At 43.5% G+C, this 22,090-nt stretch overlaps 1 protein-coding gene across 2 annotated transcripts in view; it reads right to left on the reverse strand.

Moving 5' to 3' along the window:
* The window catches only part of SH3RF2 (SH3 domain containing ring finger 2), a 98,149-nt gene extending 82,196 nt beyond the window's left edge, over positions 1-15,953 (reverse strand). Inside the window, exons 1-2 of one of the 2 annotated variants that reach the window (XM_063120659.1) lie at positions 15,862-15,953; positions 14,201-14,730 (exon numbers count right to left, since the gene is read on the reverse strand). In XM_063120659.1, the coding sequence (XP_062976729.1) occupies positions 14,201-14,581 (381 nt within the window). In that variant the 5' untranslated portion in view covers positions 14,582-14,730; positions 15,862-15,953. Of the gene's footprint in view, positions 1-14,200; positions 14,731-15,722; positions 15,767-15,861 lie in introns of those variants that run through there. The other variant, XM_063120658.1, reaches the window with a different exon arrangement.
* Between the last annotated feature and the right edge of the window lie 6,137 nt (positions 15,954-22,090).

The raw sequence follows: 22,090 nt of genomic DNA on the forward strand, positions 1-22,090 counted from the left end.
CCTCTTACTTCCCCTCAGGATTCTATACTCTTCCCCCTTCCCATTCCTGATGGTGAATGATAATTATGGTTTATTGTGACTGCAGAACTGGGGCAATCGTACCAGCAGATTTTGAATGGTTGATAACACATTGTGTAACACATATTTTTCAAATATATATTTAGCAGTTCTTGCTTGCTGCCTAGGATGTTCTGGTGATGAGACTTCAATCACTAGAATCACAAAGCCCATTCCTAAAGCAGGTTTTCTTTTTCTATTTTCAGCAGTGGTGGAGGGAAGCGAAGGGTTAAAGCTGTGAGTAGGTAAGTGTATGTGAGTAGGGGTTGTGTCATGAGTAATGGAACTAAGTGGAGAGCTGGAACAGGAAGTGTTGGGACAGTATATAGAACAGGAAGTCTGAGGGAGGGCCTCTCACTCAGTGCACCTTGCCTAGAATAGACTGGTTGAGCACACCTAGAAGAGAATAAAGACCTGTCTTCTAATCTAAAGCTGACTTGAAGGTGCCATCTGTTTGATGGTCCTTCTAATAAAGAACGCCTTTAAATAGGACACATGCTACCACCCTAGGGAAGAGTGGTCTTGACTGTCAAACTATGAATCAGAATGCTGTCTGCAACCAACCTATGGCCTAGTCTTCACTGGTGTAACCAACCAATAGTTTGGACTGTACCACTTCGGAATGCATGTGGTGCTCAGGTGATGTAATGCTCCTCCATTTTAAAAAATAAATCCTTCCATATAGAATAGTAGATGTCAGAGAGAAGAGTTCTAACCTGGCCTTCCTGACTAGCTAGTTTATTTTATCTGCAGGGATTTGAATGAAGGAATGAATGAATAAATAAATAAATACAAAGGAGAATTGAGTCATGTTAAGCCTCCTTCTGTGGCTGGAAATAGTAGCGCCTACATTTACCACCTAAGCGAGACATAGGCTGATGTGTTGGCAACTGGAAGGAAGGAGTTGCAGGCAAGGTCAAATAGTTACTAGCATTCTGGGAGTTGCAATCCAGCACATCTGGAGAGTACCGGGTTGGGGAGGCCTCCATCTACACAACGGGATCATGCTGTAATAGTGGGTCGAGCCGCTCATTGTCTTCCGCTTTTTTATTATGAACCGTTATTCTAGCACAGCAACCATCTTCACTTCCATCAGCCTGTGTTTTATTTAGCTGGTCAAAGGATGACTTAGAGGCAGAAGGGAGCTGAAAGAGTGTGAAAGAACTCCTTTCGTTCATGTTGGGACTGAGAACTGAGATAAACTCATCACCGCATGCGGTTTCCAGCTTGTACATGGCATCCTGGGTGCTTGATAAGTGGTCCCCTGTTGCTTCAGTCAGACAAGCTGCAGAACCAGAAGGTTTATCAATCGTCTGGCAGGCCCCAATAGCCCTGCATAGCTTGGGGGCTGCATGTTGTGACATGTCAAGAATAGCAAATTGTTCTTTCAGGATGCAAAACTTGGTGAAGCATAGAGGCTGGCCGCTTATGAATGGACAACAAAGAGGACAGCGATTTGTTCATTTATATGTACAGAATGCAAATTTAGATATAATTATTAGAATTATACACATCTCACTATAGTGTGTGAGACTATGACCAGGGTCTTCTCTTGACAAGGTGAGCCCCCAAAACCCTGTGGTTTTGCTCCTGCAGGGTTTATTTATTTATTTGCAATATTTATATATCTCTCCCCATTCAAAATTTTAGAGTAGTGTACAAGATGAAATAAAATAAAAGTAGAATAAAACACCTTAAATTAGATTCTTTAAAAGAAGCAAAATGAAAAGTGAACCATGAACTGTGGCTGGTCTTTAAGGAAAGTCTTCCTGGAACAATAACGTTTTTAGGAGATGCTGAAAGGAATACAAAGCTGGTGCCTGCTGAAGGCTCTTCCCCTGGTGGACTCCAATCAGAGGATGGTTCTATGTGGAACTACCAGGAGCATGCCCTCGGATGACCTCAGTGACTGGGCAGGTTAGTAGGGGAGAAGGTGCTCTCTCAGGTATCCTGGTCCCAAGTTGTTTAGGGACTTCTTGTACACTACAAGAACCTTAAACCTCACCCGGTAGTGAATAGGCAGCCAGTGCAGTTCCCTCAACAGCCAAGCTGCAGCATTCTGTACGCTAGCTCCAGCTTCCGGAGCAGCTTTAAGGGCAGCCCCTCATGAGCGCATTGCAGTAATCCAATCTTGGGGCAATGCCTGTACCACCGTTGCCAAGCTAACCGTGGCCACTTGGGCCTCCAGTGACAGAGATGGATTTAGGAATATCCCCCAAACTACGAACCTGACCTTTCAGAGGGAGTGCAACTCCATCTAGAACAGGCAATGAGCCTATCTCTCAGACTCTGAACCCACGCACCCACAAGGATTCCATCTTGCCAGGATTCAGTTTCAGTTTATTGGCCCTCATCCTGGGTTGCGCAACAGTATCCCCACACCAAGGAGTGAGTGCAGGGTTTATATGGATCATCAGGGGAGTAAAAGCTGCTGCCATTGCCACCACAACTGCCTGTCCCTCCCTGGCTTTCCCCCCTTTCTTTGCAGGAATTGAAGCCAAGGGAACAGAGAACTCTCCCCCAGCAAAAGGGAGACTCTTGCTGGGGGAAATGGGGGCATTCGGGTGGCCATTCAGCTTACCAGCTCACCTTCTTTCCCCTGCCTGGGAAGTTGGTGACTGATCAGGGGTCGCCATCCATACCTCCATCTCGCTCCGGATCAGCAATAGATGGCAGATGCACCATCCTTGCCTTGCTCTGGAGAAAAAAAGTCAGAGTAAGTCCCTGACTCTTTTACTTCTTTTACTCTCCCACACTAGAGGCCTTCAAGAGGCAGTTGGACAACCATCTGTCAGGGATGCTTTAGGGTGGATTCCTGCATTGAGCAGGGGGTTGGACTCGATGGCCTTGTAGGCCCCTTCCAACTCTGCTATTCTATGATTCAGAACTTTGGGGTAAAGCCCCGGGATGGGTCCACAGTGGCTGCTGCATCATGTAAGTGACACAGCACCACTGTGGGGCTTTCCCCACTTATAGACAGCCCCCAGGTGACCAGTGTATTTGTTCAGCTAAACGTCTGTTCAGGTGCTAAATGTTGATTGAAAACAGTTCTTATGGATCATTATGGAACTCTTCTTGCTCATCTCAGAGTGCAGGACACGGAATAATGGGCTCAAGTTACAGGAAGCCAGATTCCAGCTGGGCATCAGGAAAAACTTCCTGTTAGAGCAGTACGACAATGGAAGCAATTACCTAGGGAGGCCGTGATCTCTCCCACATTAGAGGCATTCTGGAGGCAGCTGGACAGCCATCTGTCAGGGATGCTTTAAGGTGGCTTACTGCATTGACCAAGGGTTTGGATTTGATGACCTTGTAGGCCCCTTCCAACTCTACTATTCTATGGTTTTATGATTATCTTTAAATTGGAATTGGACAGCCCAGCGCTTCAAATAGAGAATGCCTTTAAATAGTGGACAGTCCTCTGTAAAGAGGGCACCTGGCCACCCTAGCATGCCAAGACAAGTAGGGCAGTTTTGAAAGAACAAGTTAGGCAAATCCCATTTGTGCCTTTAAAAAAAAGGGGGGTTGGGAAGCTTTTTTTCAAAAGAGAAGAAAGTATTAAAGTACATATACAGAGATTTGTGGGAAGGTGGCAATGTTGTTGTGGAGTGTATTTTTATCTTGGTAGATTCATTACCCATCTCATCAGTAGCCTGGGAGGGATGCTGTTCTCTTGTTCGTAAGTGGAGAGTGCAGCAGAGGATTTTTTATGATTTTTTTTTCCCTCTCAAAGGATCTTTGACATCGCTTTGAGATTGCAGTGGGATTTTTTTTTTCTTATGGACTGCCCCAGTTTGATCCAGTGTTTCTTTCTGACCTATATACTGTTCATAACAACCCAGAGAGCTCTTTGTAATTCATGAACCAAATTCTTGGCTGGAAGAAGGCCGGAGAAGGGGAGGAGGAGTGATCACTGCTCTATCCACTGAGGCAATTCTTGTGCAGGGACCCTCATCCAGTAACTATTCTCTATTTGTGCCATTAGCTTATGAAATAGTTGTATTCCTTCTTCTGCCTTTCCTTTGATTTGAGGCTGTTCTTCCTTAGAATGTTACTATATATTGCACGGGGAGAGAATGGATTTAATGGTTGGGAAGCATCATCTTTTAAATTATTTAAATTCCCTTGTGTTCTGCTCTTTCCAAATCCTTTATTCATCTTGGCTAGATAAATTGAGTTTCTGCAATATACTTTCTCTTATAGAAGACTTTTTAAAAGCAAAATCTTGTTTCTCTGCCGAGGCTTTAAAGATCTAAAGAAGGTGTGTTTTGGGGGTAACAGTTGATGATTGCCCTGATTTTTGTGTGTGCTAAAATTCCTCCTGTCCTTATGGTTGAGTCACACAATATACATTATTAAAGGAACTCTGTCCTCCATTTAGAGGTGACTGCACATCCATGATGCGAATGTACTGATCAAAGCAGCACAAAAAAACAGGAAACTCTTAAGAAAGGTCCAAATATGTTTCAGATGATAACCCTGTATCAGAATAAAAACCTACAACATTATTTTCTGTGGAAGGAAAATTTCTAAAGTTTTTTCTCCTTCTTTCTCTTCCTCCATATAGCATTTTGTGTTCATAATGTGTTATGTATTTCAGTAATTTTACAACAGCCTTGCAAGGCAGGTCAGTATCATTATTCCAGATATGTGGTGGTCTGAGAAACAGTGACTTTCCATATGCCACTTAGGCTACAAATCTATACCTGTTTACTTGGAAGTAAGGCCCACTGAACACAGTAGCACTTACTTCAGAGTAAGCACACATAGGCCCCATTTAGACAACACGCTAAACCATGCTGCTTAACCACAAAATCCGTTAAATCCACAGTTTAACTATGTGCTGTGTGAAAAGGTACTTCCTTTTTATCTGTCCTGTGTCCCACCAATTAGCTTCATGGGATGACCCTAAGTGCTAGTATTATGAGAGAGGGAGAAAAATGTCTCCCTCTCTACATTCTCCACATCATGCATAATTCTGTTTTTCTATCATGTCTCCCTTTAATCTCCTTTTTTTCCAAGCTAAACAATTACAACTGTTGTAACGTTTCTTCATAGGGGAGTTGCTCCATTCCGTTGATCATTTTAATTTTTAATAGCCATTATCCTAGTAACGTTTGCCTTGGAATTGGACAACATAATGCTCTCCATCAATCTAAACTTATAATGTACAATTTGCCTCTGTTCTTGTGTCCAAGAAGCTCTTCTCCCACCTCAATTGTATTCATTCCTAGGATGCATCAAAACAAAACCTGGCATTTCAGTTGATTTTTAGCACTTTCTGAAAACAGTGTCAGGTTTTCAGAGGGCTTTTGGAAATTTTGAGCAGTATGTTTTCCCACACTAGTACCGTTGCATGATGAACTCAATCTGTTCATTATTACTGTGTGCTGACATTATTTTCTCTTTCCTGAAGAGACAGTGAAAAAGGAAAGTGACGAAGGCAAAAGGAACAGCAGCAGTCCAACACAACAGCAACCTTCAGCATCAGGAAGCACAGAAACATATAATGGGGAAATGATGTGACATCAGACAAAGCTTTGAGAATAGCTTTGTGGAAATTTATAGGGTGTTTCAAAGATTTTTGAAAGAGTCCAAATGTTTGGGTTCATTCTAAACTATCACAAACAATTCCGATTGCTCAAATTGCACAAAAAATAAACATTAACATTTTATGTATTTCAGAATTAATTCCTCCAGTGTATCTGTAGAATGCAAACACATCCCTTTTCACCCTCCTTTTGGGGCTAAGCCAACGGTACTCACAAGTTTTGGGGTGAACATTTGCAGCACCGTACTGAAAAATGCTTTCCTATTTGACAGTTTTCCAGCATTCTTTTAAAGAGGTATTCTCCCATTTATCATTCTCCATTCTCATTCTCAACTGTGTTCAACTTGCATTATCATGTAACCTCTTCTGATGAACTGCCTCATGTTATGATGTCAACTTATTGACTATGTGATCTCGGATTAGCTCATCTTTACGGCCACGTGGAAAGAGAAAGAAGCAGCAGCTAAGGGAGAAAGATGGCAATGCAGCAGCAACTAGGAGGCTGTCTATATGTTCTAAAAACCCTGCGGTAGCTGCGGGGTGGCACTGCATCGGTTATACAATGCAGCAGCCACCTCGAAGCCACCATGGGGCTTTCCCGCAAAGCTCTGAACTGAAAAAGTCACGGACTTACCCTGACTTTTTACGCTGGAGTGAGGTGACTATGGCCCTTCCACCATCTGACCTCTCTCCGGTGACAAGGCGGAGGCATTCCCAGGTGGATGGCGACCCCTGATTGGTTGCCAGAAGCCCGGGCAGAGCCTCTGTTCCAGAGCAAAGGGACATTTGCAGTTTCAATAGAGCAGGAGCAACAAAGCAGGGTTAGTTCAAAGAAGAAAAATAACCAGCTTGGGTCGCTGTCTTTCTGCTTCGCCCTGGTCCAGAAGGCAGAACATCCCCCCCGCCCCCACCACACAGCTGCTGCTGCTGTCACTGTTTGCAAAAGCAATGCCAACCCATTTGTTTCTGACCTCCATTCTTTCCACCCTGTTCTCCTTATGCATACATGGACTAATACACAGACCAACCCACTGACAAAGTTGCTGTTCTAAATTTTCCTCAAGGTGCAGGGGTGGGAAGCAGCAGAAAACAGGAAATCTCCCACCCAACCTAAACTACGCTATCTAGAAAGCAAATGAGAGTCCAAAACCAGCACTGAAGGATTGCTCACCTATGCAAGTCAGGGGGCAAAGCAGCCACAACCAACCAACCAGAGATCACATGGCCTTCTGCATTTGGGATTAGCCACCACCTCGCAGCAGCAAAAGTTTTCTCAAAAGTAGTGGCAGCCCGGTGCCGTGAAGGCAGCCTCTAGAGGAAATGATTGTACTAATACCATAGAGGGGAAATGAATATTTGCCATAGTCATAAAAGAAAAAAATTCTGTTACACTCAAGTTGCTATTTTTGATCTGTAAACAAAAAAGAGAAACTATTTGGTGCAGCCCTGATTTCTAGGCTTAACCGGACCCAGCTTTCTGACAGCTCTCGCCAACCCTTACAAAAAGGATCCTTACAAAAGGGAGGGCACTTTTCCAAGTTCTCTGCTGCTGTGATGTACAAACCACTTCCATTTGTTTATATGTGCCTAAGCTGGCTTCATTTTTCGATTCATTTTACTAAGTCTAAGTGGGCTTAAGTGGCGGTATAGTATAGTCATCTTGTAAGCACTTTCTGTTCCACATCTAAGAAACTGATGCTTTTGCAGCCCAGGTGATTCATCAAGGTTTTTGAGTGTGTCCTGATATCAACAATATTTTCAGTGGAAATAAAATGAGAATGAGCTTAACTCTCCACAGAGAGCTGCCTTCTGAGAAATCATGGATGTGTGAATTGAATGTGGTACCAACTTTGCAGTGTTCACTTTCACTCCCATTGCTAAAACTGTGAAGAGGTCAATTTCCCCAGTGTCACTCTGTACAAAGCCGTTCTCACAGATCTAGCTTGCAAGCTAGCAACCCGCTGAGATCCAGGAAGGAGCTGTTTTACTGCACGCAGGAATGTGTGGTGCCTGCATGGTGCCAAAAGACTGCGGTACAAAATATAACTTGGAATGGTGGGAGAGAAGCTGAGTTTGGTGTGGTTGGAGCTGCCTTCTTGCAGGGCTGGAGCCAGGGAAGGAGAGGAAGCAAGAGGGCAAAGGTGACCGAAGGGGTCTTTAAGAGTTCTTTAAAACAAAAACCAGCAAGAGGAAACCAGGTGGGCAAATCTGCACCAAGCAGCAAATTTCTGCAAAGGCAAGAAAGGCAACAGGACTTCTTGGAATAGAACGCTCTTTTTCATGAGCTCTAGTAACTTCTTTTTGACAAATATTAACAGTGAATCATTGAAGCAGTTTATGAAAATGCAGACACAAAATCAGAAATAAATATAATTTAAATTATTGCCTTTCTTATTACAGTATGTAATATGTGTGTATGTATGTATATATATTCTTATATATATACATACATACATACATACACACACACACACACACACACACACACACACACACACACACACACACACACTTCAAAGCAAGGCCATTATCTGAGTCATCTGGAATGGAAGGGGAAATTATCACAGAGCTTCTGACAAACATAAGGAGCTAAAATCATTCTAGGGAGCCGAAGCCGTTCTCTTGCAAGGTTCCTTGCTTTTGGGTATAGAGCAACACCTGATGGCTCTAATGACCTTTGGTGTGGTCTAAAATCAACTGAAAAGGCCTTGCTGACTTGAAAGGGATTTTGAAATGCCTTGTGTATGGTATGTTATACTCTTGCTTATCTGAAGGACCACATCAGATAATCTGAGCGTTTGGAAGCAGTTCACACAGACTTATGGGAGAGGACACACTGCAGATTAGATAACTAGAATTTTTGGGTTAGCAGTCACCCTATGGCAATGTGACTGGTAGGATTTGGTGCTGAGGTAACACCAAAGGGTGAGGCAAAGTCCTGAGCACACGGCTCCCAACAGCTAATCTGCAGGCATCGAAAGCAGGGTGCTTATTATTACTTCTAGCGATAAAATGCTCTTCTATTAGCAACCCTCCCACTTAGTTTGCTCACTGGTCACCTACAGGGATACTAGGATTCCTTATAAGGCAGAAGGCTTGCAAGGCCTTACAATATGAATAGCTCACAGTCAGAACTTCTGCTGCTGCTTTGATGTGTTCCTTCATACACCTCAGAGCACAATTCTTCTTCCTGCAACCCTGCCTGTGAACCACAGAATGGCTTTGGATTGGCTAGCAAAGTTCTAGATCACTATCAGTTCTTTGGTGGTGGCTTGAAGGGATTCAATGGCTATTGCTGAAAGCAAATCTGGTACCCTCTTTGATGCCATCACCATCACCTCTTCCGTGTATTCCCAACTAGAGAAAATTATGGTAACTGACTTGTCATCTCCAAAATTCCATTTTTTACTTCTGATCCATCCTCACAATTTAAAAAGGTACCTATGTTCCAGAAATTTAAATATGAGGGCATTCATAGTGCCATTAAGCAGAAATATTAATTTCACAAGGTGCTTCTTAGAACTCATATTGTCTATTTCTTCATTATGTTATATGTTAGCCCTCTTGCTAATACCCAGGACCCATTTATGTGTGTAGACCAGGGGATAGGAAAGATGGTGCCCATGGGCACCAGTGGACCCCCCGCCCCAGACACCCTAAAACAAAAACAAAATACATTTTCTTACCCACGGCTGGGATTGCTGTGAAATAGTTTCTGTTCATGCTGAAAACTGTGGGTTCAAGTGAATTGTTAGGACTCCTACCCCACTGCCTTGTACTCAGACTTTTGTGCAGGATACTTGCCCTTTTTCATCCCTACCATAGCAGCCATTTTGTGGTGGTGCCCAGGAAAGTTTCTCAAATTGCCAAATCTGCCCATGGCCCATGGAGGTTGCAAAATCCCGATGTGAACAAGGCTGTACATAGAACCAGACTGCAGCAAAGTCAACAATCTTATGGAAATGGCTCTGGCTCTGCCTATGTACAGACCAGTGCATACTGAAGTTTTGTGACATAATATCATACGTGGAAAGACTGCAGTTGCATGATAAAAATACAGGGCCAGTTTGCATGTGTGAAAGAACCTGAAGGTTTCTTCCTAGGTGGCACATGTTCTTTCTTTCCTCTAGGCCTTGCCAACAAATGAAATGTCCCTCTAAAGCCTAGATCTTGCAAGGACATTTATGCAAACGGATGCAATATATCCTAATTATGGAATTGGGGTTGGTAATACGATTTTGAGCACTGAAATCTTACTACATTCAACAAAAATGGTTTCTTTCTCTTGCAATCTTACTTTGTGTGTATCTCGACAATAATTTGGGTCACTTACAGTGCAATCCTATACTTATGTTACACCAGCTGCGTAGGGACGTAGGGTTCAGCAGAAACCCTGATACGTTGGTGGGATGCCAGATATGCAACCACCATAAAAAAAAAATGCTAGAACTTCTCAGATATGCCAGGAAAATGGCTGAAATGGGGCAAAGACAGGATGTGAGTGGCACACCAGAGGAGCACACTTGCACCATATACTGAACCCCTTCAGTTCACACCAGTGTGCCTGCTTTGTAGACTGCACTACGTAGTTCTCTTGTTTGTTGCTGCTGCCTGGTTGTATATCTTTCTTCGTTAGGGGATGGGGAAGATAAAATGTTTTGTCCATAGGGGGATTCAAACCAGCATCCTCCTAGGGTGTGTGCTGTGGCTTTAACAGTGCCACAGGGCTCCCTTACCTGAGTTGGTGGCTGTTGCTTAGTTCTCCGTGTTTTTTGCATGTTGAGGATGTAGCAACTAGATGCACGTGTCCCGCTCTCAGCCCCTGCAGATTGGCTCCCTCTGTGACTGTATCACAGGTGGGCTTTGAGGCTGGCATGGTCCCTGATTGGTGGGGCGGTGACAGAATTTCCGGGGATGCTGAGGGGTGTGCCTCTTGTTGTTCTTCCACCATTTTTGTATGTTCTACTTGTGCGTTTTCTTTCTACAGTGGGGTAGGCAACCTTTTGGGGCTGTGGGCTTTTTGGCCATTTGAGAAACTGTCCTGGGCACCCCTACAAAATAGCTGCTCTGGGAGGCATGGCAAAGGACAAGTAACCTGCCCAAAAGACTCAGGCCAGATCTACACCAAGCAGGATATAACACTATGAAAGCAGTACGAAAGTGGTATATGGTATGTGTCATGGGCCTCCACAGTTGTCAGTGCACTTCAATACCACTATAAAGCAGTACTGTGGTTCCTGCCTCTTATATACTGCTTTCATATTGCAATATCCTGCCAGGTGTGGATCTGGCAAGGCAGGGGTGGGGTCTGAGACCCAACACAGTAAACAACTCCTTTGAACTTAGTTTTCAGCACCAACAGAAACCTATTTCACAGAAATCCCAGCTGCAGGTAAAAAAGTGTGTTCCTTTCTTTTTTTAAAAAAAAAAGTGGGAGGGTTAGTTATTTCGGCAGGTGCTAAGAAAAGTGCCAGTAGGTACTAGAGAGCTTCGGCTATTGGGTGGTATAAAAATGTAATAAATAAAATAAATAAAATTAAAATAAATACTATGTTGCCTATCCCCAGTCCTAGTGTAATGTGAGCATAGGATTGTGCTGTTAAAGATTCAGCCATTCTGATAAGTGTGATCTGGTGCAATGCCTTATTTTGTGAGAATGTGTGCATGCCGGCTAAAGAAATATAGGTTACAGAGACATGTATAGATAGCTACCAATCAATAATGCATCACATTCTCTAGCAGTTCATAGCTCAAGTTCATCATCTATTTTTGTCAAGTACATGTATAATCCTTACTGCTCTCTTGCGTTATGTAAGTTTCTATTCACCAAACCAATCATCTTGTAATCCTGAAATGTGCTTTTTTAAATAAGAAAAAACTTCTGTAATACCTTTTATGCTTTATGTTTTCCTTCTTGAGAATCTCTCCAACCTCATTGGAAAATTATCCCAGTTCCCCACTCCTCAATTTGGTGTGTCATGTTTGCAAGTGAATAAAATAGGACACAGGTACAAGATGTCACGATCTTGTCTCCTGAGACTTTTATACTTCAGTGGTTTATCCTTCTATTGTCATTTTGACAACTGATTTTTTAAAGCCCTTAATTTTGGTAGCTGAACAATATATAATTTTATGATGCAATTACATATTATTAACAGGAGGCCTCTATTTGTCCTGAGTGATAACAAACATTAATTATAAGGCCCCCAAAAAATAAAAATAAAATTACAGGACTTAAATGCAGTCTTTTTTGCAACTACTTTGGAGTAAGCACCATTCAACACAGTGGCATTTACTCCTGAGTAAACATGAATCGGATTTTCCTGTTAACACAAGGGTGTGAGAAGATAGGATTTCAAATGAGTAGAGTTTCGGTTAGCTCAGTAGGTCAAATTTGGCCTTTAGGGGCTGGGATTTACTTCAGTTTTCATTATTACTATATATTCCTGCAACTTCCTCTTAACCTTGGCTCTTCTACTATTAACATTTACAGTTATCTCTTGTTGACCAGATATTACATGGTAATCAAGTTGTACAAGCCATGAATTCTTTTGAATTTCCCCCTTGCCATGTATTGCTGGTGGACGTTTATATACAGCTGCATCTAATCTTTAGCCTAAGCATTTTGAAATGCTTGACTTCAAATCCAATTTGAAATGGAGTTTTTATTTTTACTTTCTAGAAGTAGGACACTGGCATTGTTTAGCTGTTCTAAATATTTGTTTATTAAAATGAAACCACAATGTAATTAGTCTAGTTGAATTACATTTTTCTCTTCTTCTTTTCGTTAGTCCAGTTTTCCAAACAGTGTCATGCTTTTTTCGATGGCACTTGCACAGGAGTACCATGGGGTGATTCCACCCTTCATGAATAAGCAGAATTGCATAAGGAAGATTGCAGCTGCCTTTGCAACGTGAATGTGATAAGGTGGGTGAAACTAGATTGTAACCAATCACTGACTGATTTAGGTTAGAGATAATTTCAGGTGTGACAGGTGTGGGGAGAAGACACTTAGTTGTTTTTACATATTGTGACTTGCTCTGGCTACTTTTCTTGGGCTGCTGCCCTAGGGCTCGTCCACAGGGGCGCTTTGCCCCTGGATTGCTTCAGAGTGGCGGCACATGATCTACATGACGCCATTCCGAATCAATCCGGGGGCAAAGCCCCGAAGCTCTGCACTAAAGAAGTCGGGGATTTACTCCAACTTTTTTAGATTGGAGCAAGGCTCTGCGCCACCGTGGAGCCTTGTTAAGGAAAAATAAATAAAATTTAAAGGGGGGGTTTGGAAATCCTGCCATGGAGGGAGCACCCCATTCCTCCCCCCTTGTCCCCCCCATTAGCTGTAAATGCAATCCTTCACATTTACAGCTAACCCCCCCACAAAAAAGAACCCACGTCAGCCTCATTTTCCCATTAAAACCCCCACTAACCAGCACAGATGCTCCCAGGTGCCCCCAGACCAGCCTTGTGAACGCTTGGGTGGGCGGGTGCGGTGGCACCTGGAAACCCTCAACTGTGCTCCTTCCCATGTAGATGCTGGGAAGGGGCGTCAATGTAGCTGCACCCTGGTTTGCACCGCTGGGCACAGCATTATTGAAGTCATATAGACGAGGGCCTAATGAACTGAAATCAAGGATGACATCACATCTTTGATTAAGAGCCCAACCTGCAATAAAAAAAAATGTTTGAGGTTTCTTTAAAACATCCTCCTGTTGAATAGAGATTTCTGTGAACCTAAATAGCCACGGATGAAAGAAAATTACAACAGGACTCCTCAAGAGTCATCTGCTCCCCATGGCATGTACTTACACAAGTCAAAGCAGGCTGAATAAGGCAAGAGCTTTGCCTAATCATCATGCTCTTCCAAAACTGTTTAAGAAGCATATACAATTATAGGTACATATGTAATCCTTATATTGAAGTCTGTGCCTTTCCCAAGCATGCAAGTCCACACTTGGTGCCTTCACATGTGTATGAAGTCAAACATAGGCGAGGAAAAAGCTCACGATGAACTTTTGTGAAAGGCCCTTGGCAACAGAAGGACTGGTATGACTAGGAACAGGACAAATGTAGGACACAGCTGACCTATTTTTTATCCATATTCAGATCAAGTCACATCTTTTTAAAGGATCGACACCCCCCCCCCCCATATTGTAACAGCAGAGGACAAAGCATTACTTTTTTTTTTTTAAGTACTGTGAAAATCAAACCTTCCTCAGTCCTTGACAGGTGTGAAAGTAGTTTTGCTCTCTCATATGTATAAATTCTCTATTCCCTGATTTAATCTAGGACTGGAAATAGAAGTACTACAATGTCACTTGAAAAGTCGCAGCACAATTTCGGGCTCAGCTGGAGATGGCAATCCCTCAAAAACTCAGGAGCCAGATTCCCAGTTTGAAATTGTTCCAGCCAGAATACGTTTAAACTTAAAGGGAGACTTGCTGAATAAATCCAGTTAAGATAGCTAGGTAGCTTGAGGAGAAACCAGACCTCTCTGGAATTAATGGAATGCATTCAACCCCTCAAAATGAAAAGCGGCCTGAAAATATCCTGCTAATAAAATTAGTGATACAAGAAACGAGCCCTCCTTACCCCTTCCGTAGGGATCCTGGGGCTGGGAGTCAGCCTATATGGATTGAGTTGTAAAGCTCTTGGCTCTCCTCGGACTCTCCTGATGGAGGCAGGGGAGGAGAGAACCCCCGATCTTTGGAGCGAGCCAAACTTCATCACACTTGGTCCAAATCTGATTCCATCCAACAAACGGGTCAAAAACAAGTTGGCAGGAAGCTCTTCAATACTGCAGAGGACGAGGGTTCGACATTCGGGACACCTCAGTTCCTTGTGCAATTTCAAGATTCTCCGGAGGCAAGGTTTGCAGAAGGTGTGCTGGCATGGGAGCACCTTGGCTGAGACATCCAACTTCTCCAGGCACATTGGGCACTCTAACATGTCAAATAAAGCTAAATCCTCCATGGTTTGGTTTTTTGTTTTTGTTTTTAATGAAAACCTCGCGTTGCAAGTAGAGCCAGAAAAATCCACATGATGTTTACTGGAACAAAGGGGGTGGCTCAGGAATGTTCCATGAAGGTTACTTGTAATTTTAGAATCTGAAAGTCACCATCCTGTGTGAAGAAAAGAACAGAGAGGTGGAAACTGCAAAACTTTACTATTTGAGTATTACGACATGTATGCCACCACCTACAATGTAAAGCAATGCTACATGAGCCAATTTGTATGGTGTCTCCCCCACTCCCCTCTTCTAGCCCAAGTTTAGTGTTAGTCATTTGTGAATAAGTACCGGTAAGCAGAATTATACCCAATGGCCAACGTGCGTCAGGAGAGACCCACGTTCCATTCACAGGCACAGATCAGTATCGCTCAAATTGTGAGCACCTTGTTCCTTCCATTCAAAGTTAGAACAGGGCAAGATGCTCCTTTTTAGATGTATTGTAGAGGGATCAGTCTATCTTAAAAGAATGTGATACAAACAATAAATGAATTGTGAATGCCTTAAAATGATCCCACCAGTTAAAGACAGAAGGTGTTCTGTTAAAACACACGGCTGCACACACAGGGGCACACACACACACGCCTCCACCCTCCTCTCCCCCTTTCTAAACACACATTCTTTTGGAACCACCCACGGTGTTGCACATTATCTTAAAAAGGCATCCTTGAGTTCTCGCTGTCTCCCTCCATATACGAATTACTCTGATGGCAAACATTACTTCAGCATACCTGGAAGTAAAACAGCCGTTCTCGACTTCTGGAGAGTGGCAATTTTGTAGCTTGCCTTGCCTTAGCTGATCATCCAAAAAACAACCTGGGGGAAAAAAAGTATTCCTCCCACGGCATGAAAGTAACTCAACCTGTTTAGCACCTTTCATAACTGTATGCCAAGCCGAAGTGAAACAGACATTTAATCCCAAATTCAAGTCACGGCCTGCGAAAATAAGCACCATCCCAGATCACACAAAGGTGCATGTGTGTTAAGACTGAATAAAATCTACCTTGATTATATTTTCAAATGTTGCTAGCTCTGAGACGCTTCCCAATCCCTCCTCACCCCAGCCTCGAAAAATCCAGCTTTTATATACTTCAAATCATTACTCACTGAAGAAGTTTCACACTGAAGAGGAAGGGTCACAAGCTTTGGGAGCTAAACCTTCTTCCAGTGTGCTTCCTCTATCTGAAGCTGTGAAAAAAATAAAAGAATCTGGAGCAAGCTACTAATTTTTGCGAGGACTACTGACCTTGCGTTTGTGACCCCTTCAAAACGGGTTCGGCTCATGAAATAACAGCTCCTGATCTCGCTTTCCCCTTTCTCTCACTCTCCAAATTGCAGCCGCATTGAAAACTTTAACTAGGTGCATTACTCACTTAGCTCAACTTCACACACGCTGCCTTGTTAACTCATCTGTTGCCAGGCTGCTTCCTCCTGCACAGATTTCAGACACGAGGGAATGGTGAAGTTTGAATATGAACCAGGAAGGGGGCTGGTTGGTGAAGGTTTAAAAAACACAAAACTTGACTCAAGCTATTCTGGCTTTATGCCAGTGCATCTCGGATCAATTATTTGGCTCAGCTACTATTTTTGTATGAAGCTGGTCTTGCTTAGGAACAGAGGAGGAGGACTGTAAAAGGAAAGAACAACAAAAAGCACTACGAGTCTCCGCACAAAGGCATAGAAAATGCCAACAGGAAAGAGAAATACATTTTGAATGGATTAATGCAGCAACCCTATGGTCACTTACCTGGGACTAAGCCCCACTGATCAATGGGATTTCCTTGTAAGAAAATGAAATGAAACTTGACATGTAACAGACATCTGCTTGCAAAGTGTGTGTTTATATAGAATTCATCCACTTTGCTTTTAAAACTCCGCTCCTTGCAACAAACTCTAAGCAGAATGTTTCATTTAAGGAGTTGGCAGCCCTATAGTTTAATTCGCGGTGATTCAACTGCAGACCATCTAAGAACAGTAGGGGATGAAAATGGAGAAAAAGATTTCCAAGTGATGCAAATGAGCTATCAGCTGTTCATCTTCCAAGATGGTGCCAACAGCATTTTTTATTTCAGAACTAGCACTAGTCTGAAGACAGTGTTATTAGGACAGTATCCCATCTCAATGCAAAAAATAAAATATAAAAAAATTAAAAATTAAAAATTAAATGAACGCTACTTACCCATGGGAAGTAGTGTGTTCATTTGTTTAATGAATACCCCCACCTTTCTGCCATTACGTGCTCAAGGCAGCTAATGACAGAAACATACAATACTTAAATAAAACCATAAAAATATAAATGAAAACATTATTATCATTGCTGTTGGCTGGATAACGCTTAAAGTTGCAGAACTTTTTTCTGTCTAAACTTGTCTCCCAACCTCCTAGGGAATGAAGGTGAGGAACACCCTCCCTCCCCCCGCCTCTATGATGTCACCAATGCACCCCCCTCTAACTTTCCCGCCCACCCAAAGCAAGTCATGAAGCAAAGGTTGACAAACAAAACATACATTAGACCATTCTTTCATTCAACCAGCAGCCAGGAAGCAGGAGGAGGAAAGGATTTGAATTTGAATTTAAAAACATCCACTGGAAAAAAGGCATGCCTCTCTCTTTCATCATCAATACTGTCCCTTGAACACATGCCCACAGAACATCAGATTGAAAATGATGGATGAAAATACACGTTGAAGTTTGAGCAGTGTGCTTTCGCATTACCAGAAGAATCGGACTTTATGCACGCCAAAAAACATAATTAAGAGAGGGGGCAGAACCGTAATCACAGCAGGACATGGACAATGTCATCTGAGTCCTTTGCATACAACAAACGGTGACAGTAAGCTATAATGCTGGTGTGATGGAGCCCATAGTATCTTAAGGCACAATCCTATGGGAAAGGTTACCTGGCATGCTCTCTGGGCTGGTTTCCCCATCAAGGTGTTAAGCTGGACTGGGCTGGCTGTGTAGCTTCTCTCCCTTCCCTCCCCTTTCCCTCTCTCCCTTCCCTCCTTCCTCCAGCATCTCTTTCTCTACCTCTAACAACCCAAAAGCCTCCAGCGATTCATGCAGACTTGGCAATTAACTGCCCTTTACTTCTGAGTAAATGTGGCTTGGGTTGGGCTGCAGCCTGAGCCACGCTTGCTTAGGAGTAGAAGCAACCCTACTGAGGGGGGGAGCTGCCAGACAAGTTCTTTCCACTTTAGGCAGCCCACCTTGCACATGACCCAGCCAGGGATCCTGTGCCCCCTACTGTGCCTTCTCCCCATCCTTTTCAATAAAAAGGGGGCTGCAAGTCACCCTCAGTCCAAAACTCTGATGTGGCTTACTCCCAAGTAAGCACACACAGGATTGCAGCTGGGCTCCCCCCTCCCGCGAAGCAAGCCATCCCTTCCTTCTTGCCTTCCCTCAGTCCAGTATCCAAAGGCAGGGGGGGCGGGGTTGAGCCCATTGAAATGAACAAGATGCAACTGTGAATGAGTGCGCCCATGCACCTGCAGTCTTTTGTGCGATTGGAAGTGTGTGACAAGGGGAACACTATGCAATCTCCAGTGGCAGCTGATAGGAGTTTTAGTTGATTAATTAATTAATCTATGAATTAAATTTGCATGTGGGTTATAAGCAGTCCCTCTGGATCAAGACGAGGTCCCATTGAACTCTGTGTTCTTACTCCTGAGTAGGCATTTTCTCCTTGAAAGAAATGTGGAAAATGCACCCTCCTTGCCAGCAGCGCCCTCATTTTTAAATTGGCACAGTGATAGCTCTTAAGGCGGGCTTTCAGCATGCCAAGTTTGAATCCGATTGGGTCATCCCTTGATTTTTTATGATTTTATAATTTTCCCCCAACTTAAACCCTTTTCCTAGTAGTTCACTAGTTTGAAGGATCGATCTTCCATTCCTTTGATCATGGGAAGCTGTGCATCTTCAAGTTCATAAACTACAGATCTGCTAGTTCCCTTAATCAAAAGTAAATCCCATTGATTTCAACTGCATTTACATCCCAACCATACTAAAATCCTATGCATGCTTCCCTTTGAGTAAACCCCATTAAACAGAGACAGACTTACTTCTGAGTAAACACATATAGAACTGATTTTTAATAGTGTGGTCACTCAGAAGCTTTCTTTTTTAAGTCTTAAAACAGCAAACTTGAAAGAAGTGCTCTTCAACCCCATGCTTACTTCTGAGGTCTTACTTCCATTTACTCAGAAGTAAGTCTCTCTCTGTTCAATGGGGTTTACTCAAAGATAAGCCTGCATCTTATCATTAATAAGATGGTCATTAGGGGATTTGGAGCTAAATGCCATCAATACGCTGATGACACGCAGCTCTATCTCCCTGTGACAACTGAATCAGGTGAGGCTGTGCAGGTCCTGGACCAGTGCCTAGACTCAGTAATGGGCTGGATGAGGGCCAATAAACTGAGACTGAATCCTGGCAAGACGGAAGCCCTGTGGGTGAGTGGTTCCAGAGTCCGGGAGACAGGCTCATTGCCTGTTCTGGATGGGGTTGCTCTGCCTCTGAAAGAACAGGTTTGTAGTTTGGGGGTACTCTTAGACCCATTTCTGTCGTTGGAGGCTCAAGTAGCCGCCACGGCTTGGAGTGCCTTTTACCATCTTTACCAGGAGAGGCTGTAGTTGGTTTGCCAACTACAGCCTCTCCTGGACAGGGATAGCTTGACCACGGTGGTACAGGCATTGGTAACCTCAAGATTGAATTACTGCAACGCGCTCTATGTGGGGCTGCCCTTGAAGCTGCTCCGGAAGCTGGAGCTAGTGCAGAATGCTGCAGCTCGGCTGTTGTCTGGTGCTGCCCTTTTCCAGCATGTAACTCCTCTGCTGAGGGAACTGCACTGGCTGCCTATTCGCTACCGGGCCAGGTTTAAGGTTCTTGTACTTGTGTACAAAGCCCTAAACAACTTGGGACCAGGATACCTGAGAGAGCGCCTTCTCCCTTACCAACCTGCCTGGTCACTGAGGTCATCCGAGGGCCTGCTCCTGGTGGTTCCACCTAGATCCATCCTCTGATTGGAATCCACCAGGGGAAGAGCCTTCAGCGTGGTGGCACCCCTCCTGTGGAATTCCCTGCCTCTGGAGGTCAGGCAGGCTCCGACCTTGTACTCCTTTCAGCGCCTCCTGAAAACATCTTTATTCCAAGAAGCCTTTCTTTAACATGCAGCCTTGGATTTCTGATTTTTGCTTCTTTTTACATTTTGTTTTAACTGTTTCATTCTGTTTTTATTTTCATTTTACCTTGTACACCACTCTGAAATTTTTCAATGGGGAGTGGTATATAAATATTCTAAATAAATAAAATCATCATCATCATCATCATCATCATCATCTGTCTTTAGTATGTTCATGCTCCAAAGCTTCCAGGCAGGGTGAGGAGAACAGGCATAGCCTAGGCAACAGGGAATAACCATGTAGGAAGGGAGGGCGCGATGTCCAACTACCACCAACCAATGAACTGTAGGGGGAGGTACAGAGGAGATCTGGTGGGGTGATGTGCATCTCAATGGAAGAATAGCGATACGATGGTGCGCACGAGAGGAAAGGTGTAAAGATGAATTAAACGTAAAAGCGCAAAGGTGTAAGTTGATCAGGCTTTCACACACTATGCAAACGAGGGCGGATAATTTGAGGGTAAACCAGGGCAAACGTGCAGGTGTGATGGAGCTTTATATCTCATAGGAATGCACACTACTCTCTCTCTCTCTCTCTCTTACTTTCGCTCCTCAATAAGACACACACACATACTCTGCTATATAACTTGTATTTTACATTCACTAGATAGTGGGCTTCTACTCAGGCTGTTTCGCTCTAGTTGTTCCACAAGCATATTAGTGGTAGACTACAAAGTATAATTAGTGAGTTTGTTTAAGTGATCCTGTCATACTATTATGCATTTTTCTTGTTTTGTTGTTGTTGCCTTTATTTTCTTTAAATTTATTTCAAAGGAAAATAAAAATTTCATGGGGGTCTCTCTCAACTTTCGAAAGTACTTTGCCATTCTGGGAGGCAGAGGGGTGGGGATTTAACAGCATTGCTAGACAGCAGGTAGGAGGCCAGTTTATTTGAATGAGAATGATGCTCCAAGTCAAAGTTGTGTGTATTCAGAACTTCAGATGCATACAAGGGACTCCAGTGGAATCTTGACTCATTGTTGGCTTCAGTGCCAGGAACTGTTTCATTCAGGCAAGGCAAAATGGGCATTGAATTGCTCCCAACACTGAAATCAGGGAAGAAGTCCTTGCACATACAAGAATGCTGTGGGTATGTCAGAGCTCACATGAATGTAAAGAGGCCCTTTATTAGGCTTGCAGTGTTACGACCAGTCTTCCCCAAATTTTGGACTACACTTCCTATCATCCCAAGCCAGCCATTGGTCGTAGCTGCTAGGGATGATGAGAGTCCAAAACATCTGGGAGCTACAAACAGTGCTGGCTCCAGATTTTTGAGGGCACTTGCGCAATGCATCCTCAATGCATTGCCCAAGTCTACCGCATAAGTCTACCTTCTCACCACATTGTCACCAGCTGCTATTGCTCCTCACTCTCTTTCTCATCACTGAGGCAGTAAGAAGGAAGGCAATGGCAGCTACTGCTCCTCCTTCTAACCACCTGTTGTCTCAGCAAGAGAAAGAGGCAGCTGAACAGGTAGGTTGCAATGATTCAGAAGAAGAGCAACTCCAGGAGGCTCTTACCAGTGGCTGCTGCTGGGCCACGGGCCCTCAGTAGGTGCCCAATTATGCCTACTCTTGATGCTGGCCCTGGCCATCAGATTGAGGAAAACTGTTCTAGAGATTAATTATGTAGGTTACATTGCTAATAGAAGTGTTGCCTTCACACAATGTTAGGTGTGAGCTGTTCACCCAGATCTTCTAGCATACTGGTTACTGGAAGAGGCCTTCCATTAAAATGCAACGGAACCTGCTTAGACTTCTGCTAAAGACAGTGTTGCTTCACAGGCTTGTTTTTTTTAATTGCTTTTGATTGGGAGAATGGTAATGTGAGCTTTCAGTGTCCAAGTGCCCTTGTCTGCCCCAAAACTCAGACAACATCAAGTCAAGATATTTGGAGACAGGCCTAAAATATAGAAAGGGAGATGGCTGAAAGTTTTCACCACTCCTTTCTCTCCCTCATGCAATCATGGATAAGTACACAGGCAGATCAAAAACTACATTCTGTGATGTTTTCATTGTGGTGATCCTGGGGAAATGCAACACACACTCTGGAATATTGCATGGGAATTCAAGTGTGAGCAGAAACATGCTTGTTGTTGACAGCCCATCATAATATTTCAGGTATGATGAAGGGGCATCTGAATATTTCCTAGAAATAAGCGGGTGATTGTTTTGCATCCACTTCTGCTTAAGCATAATGTATAACCTGAAAAGAAGGGGATCCTTCTGTAAGGGAGAGGGTTTGCTCATTAGGAGTTTTTTTTTAATCTATGCACACACATACACCACCACCGCAC

Source organism: Elgaria multicarinata, chromosome 3, assembly GCF_023053635.1.
Source record: "Elgaria multicarinata webbii isolate HBS135686 ecotype San Diego chromosome 3, rElgMul1.1.pri, whole genome shotgun sequence".
Taxonomy (NCBI): Eukaryota; Metazoa; Chordata; class Lepidosauria; order Squamata; family Anguidae; genus Elgaria; species Elgaria multicarinata.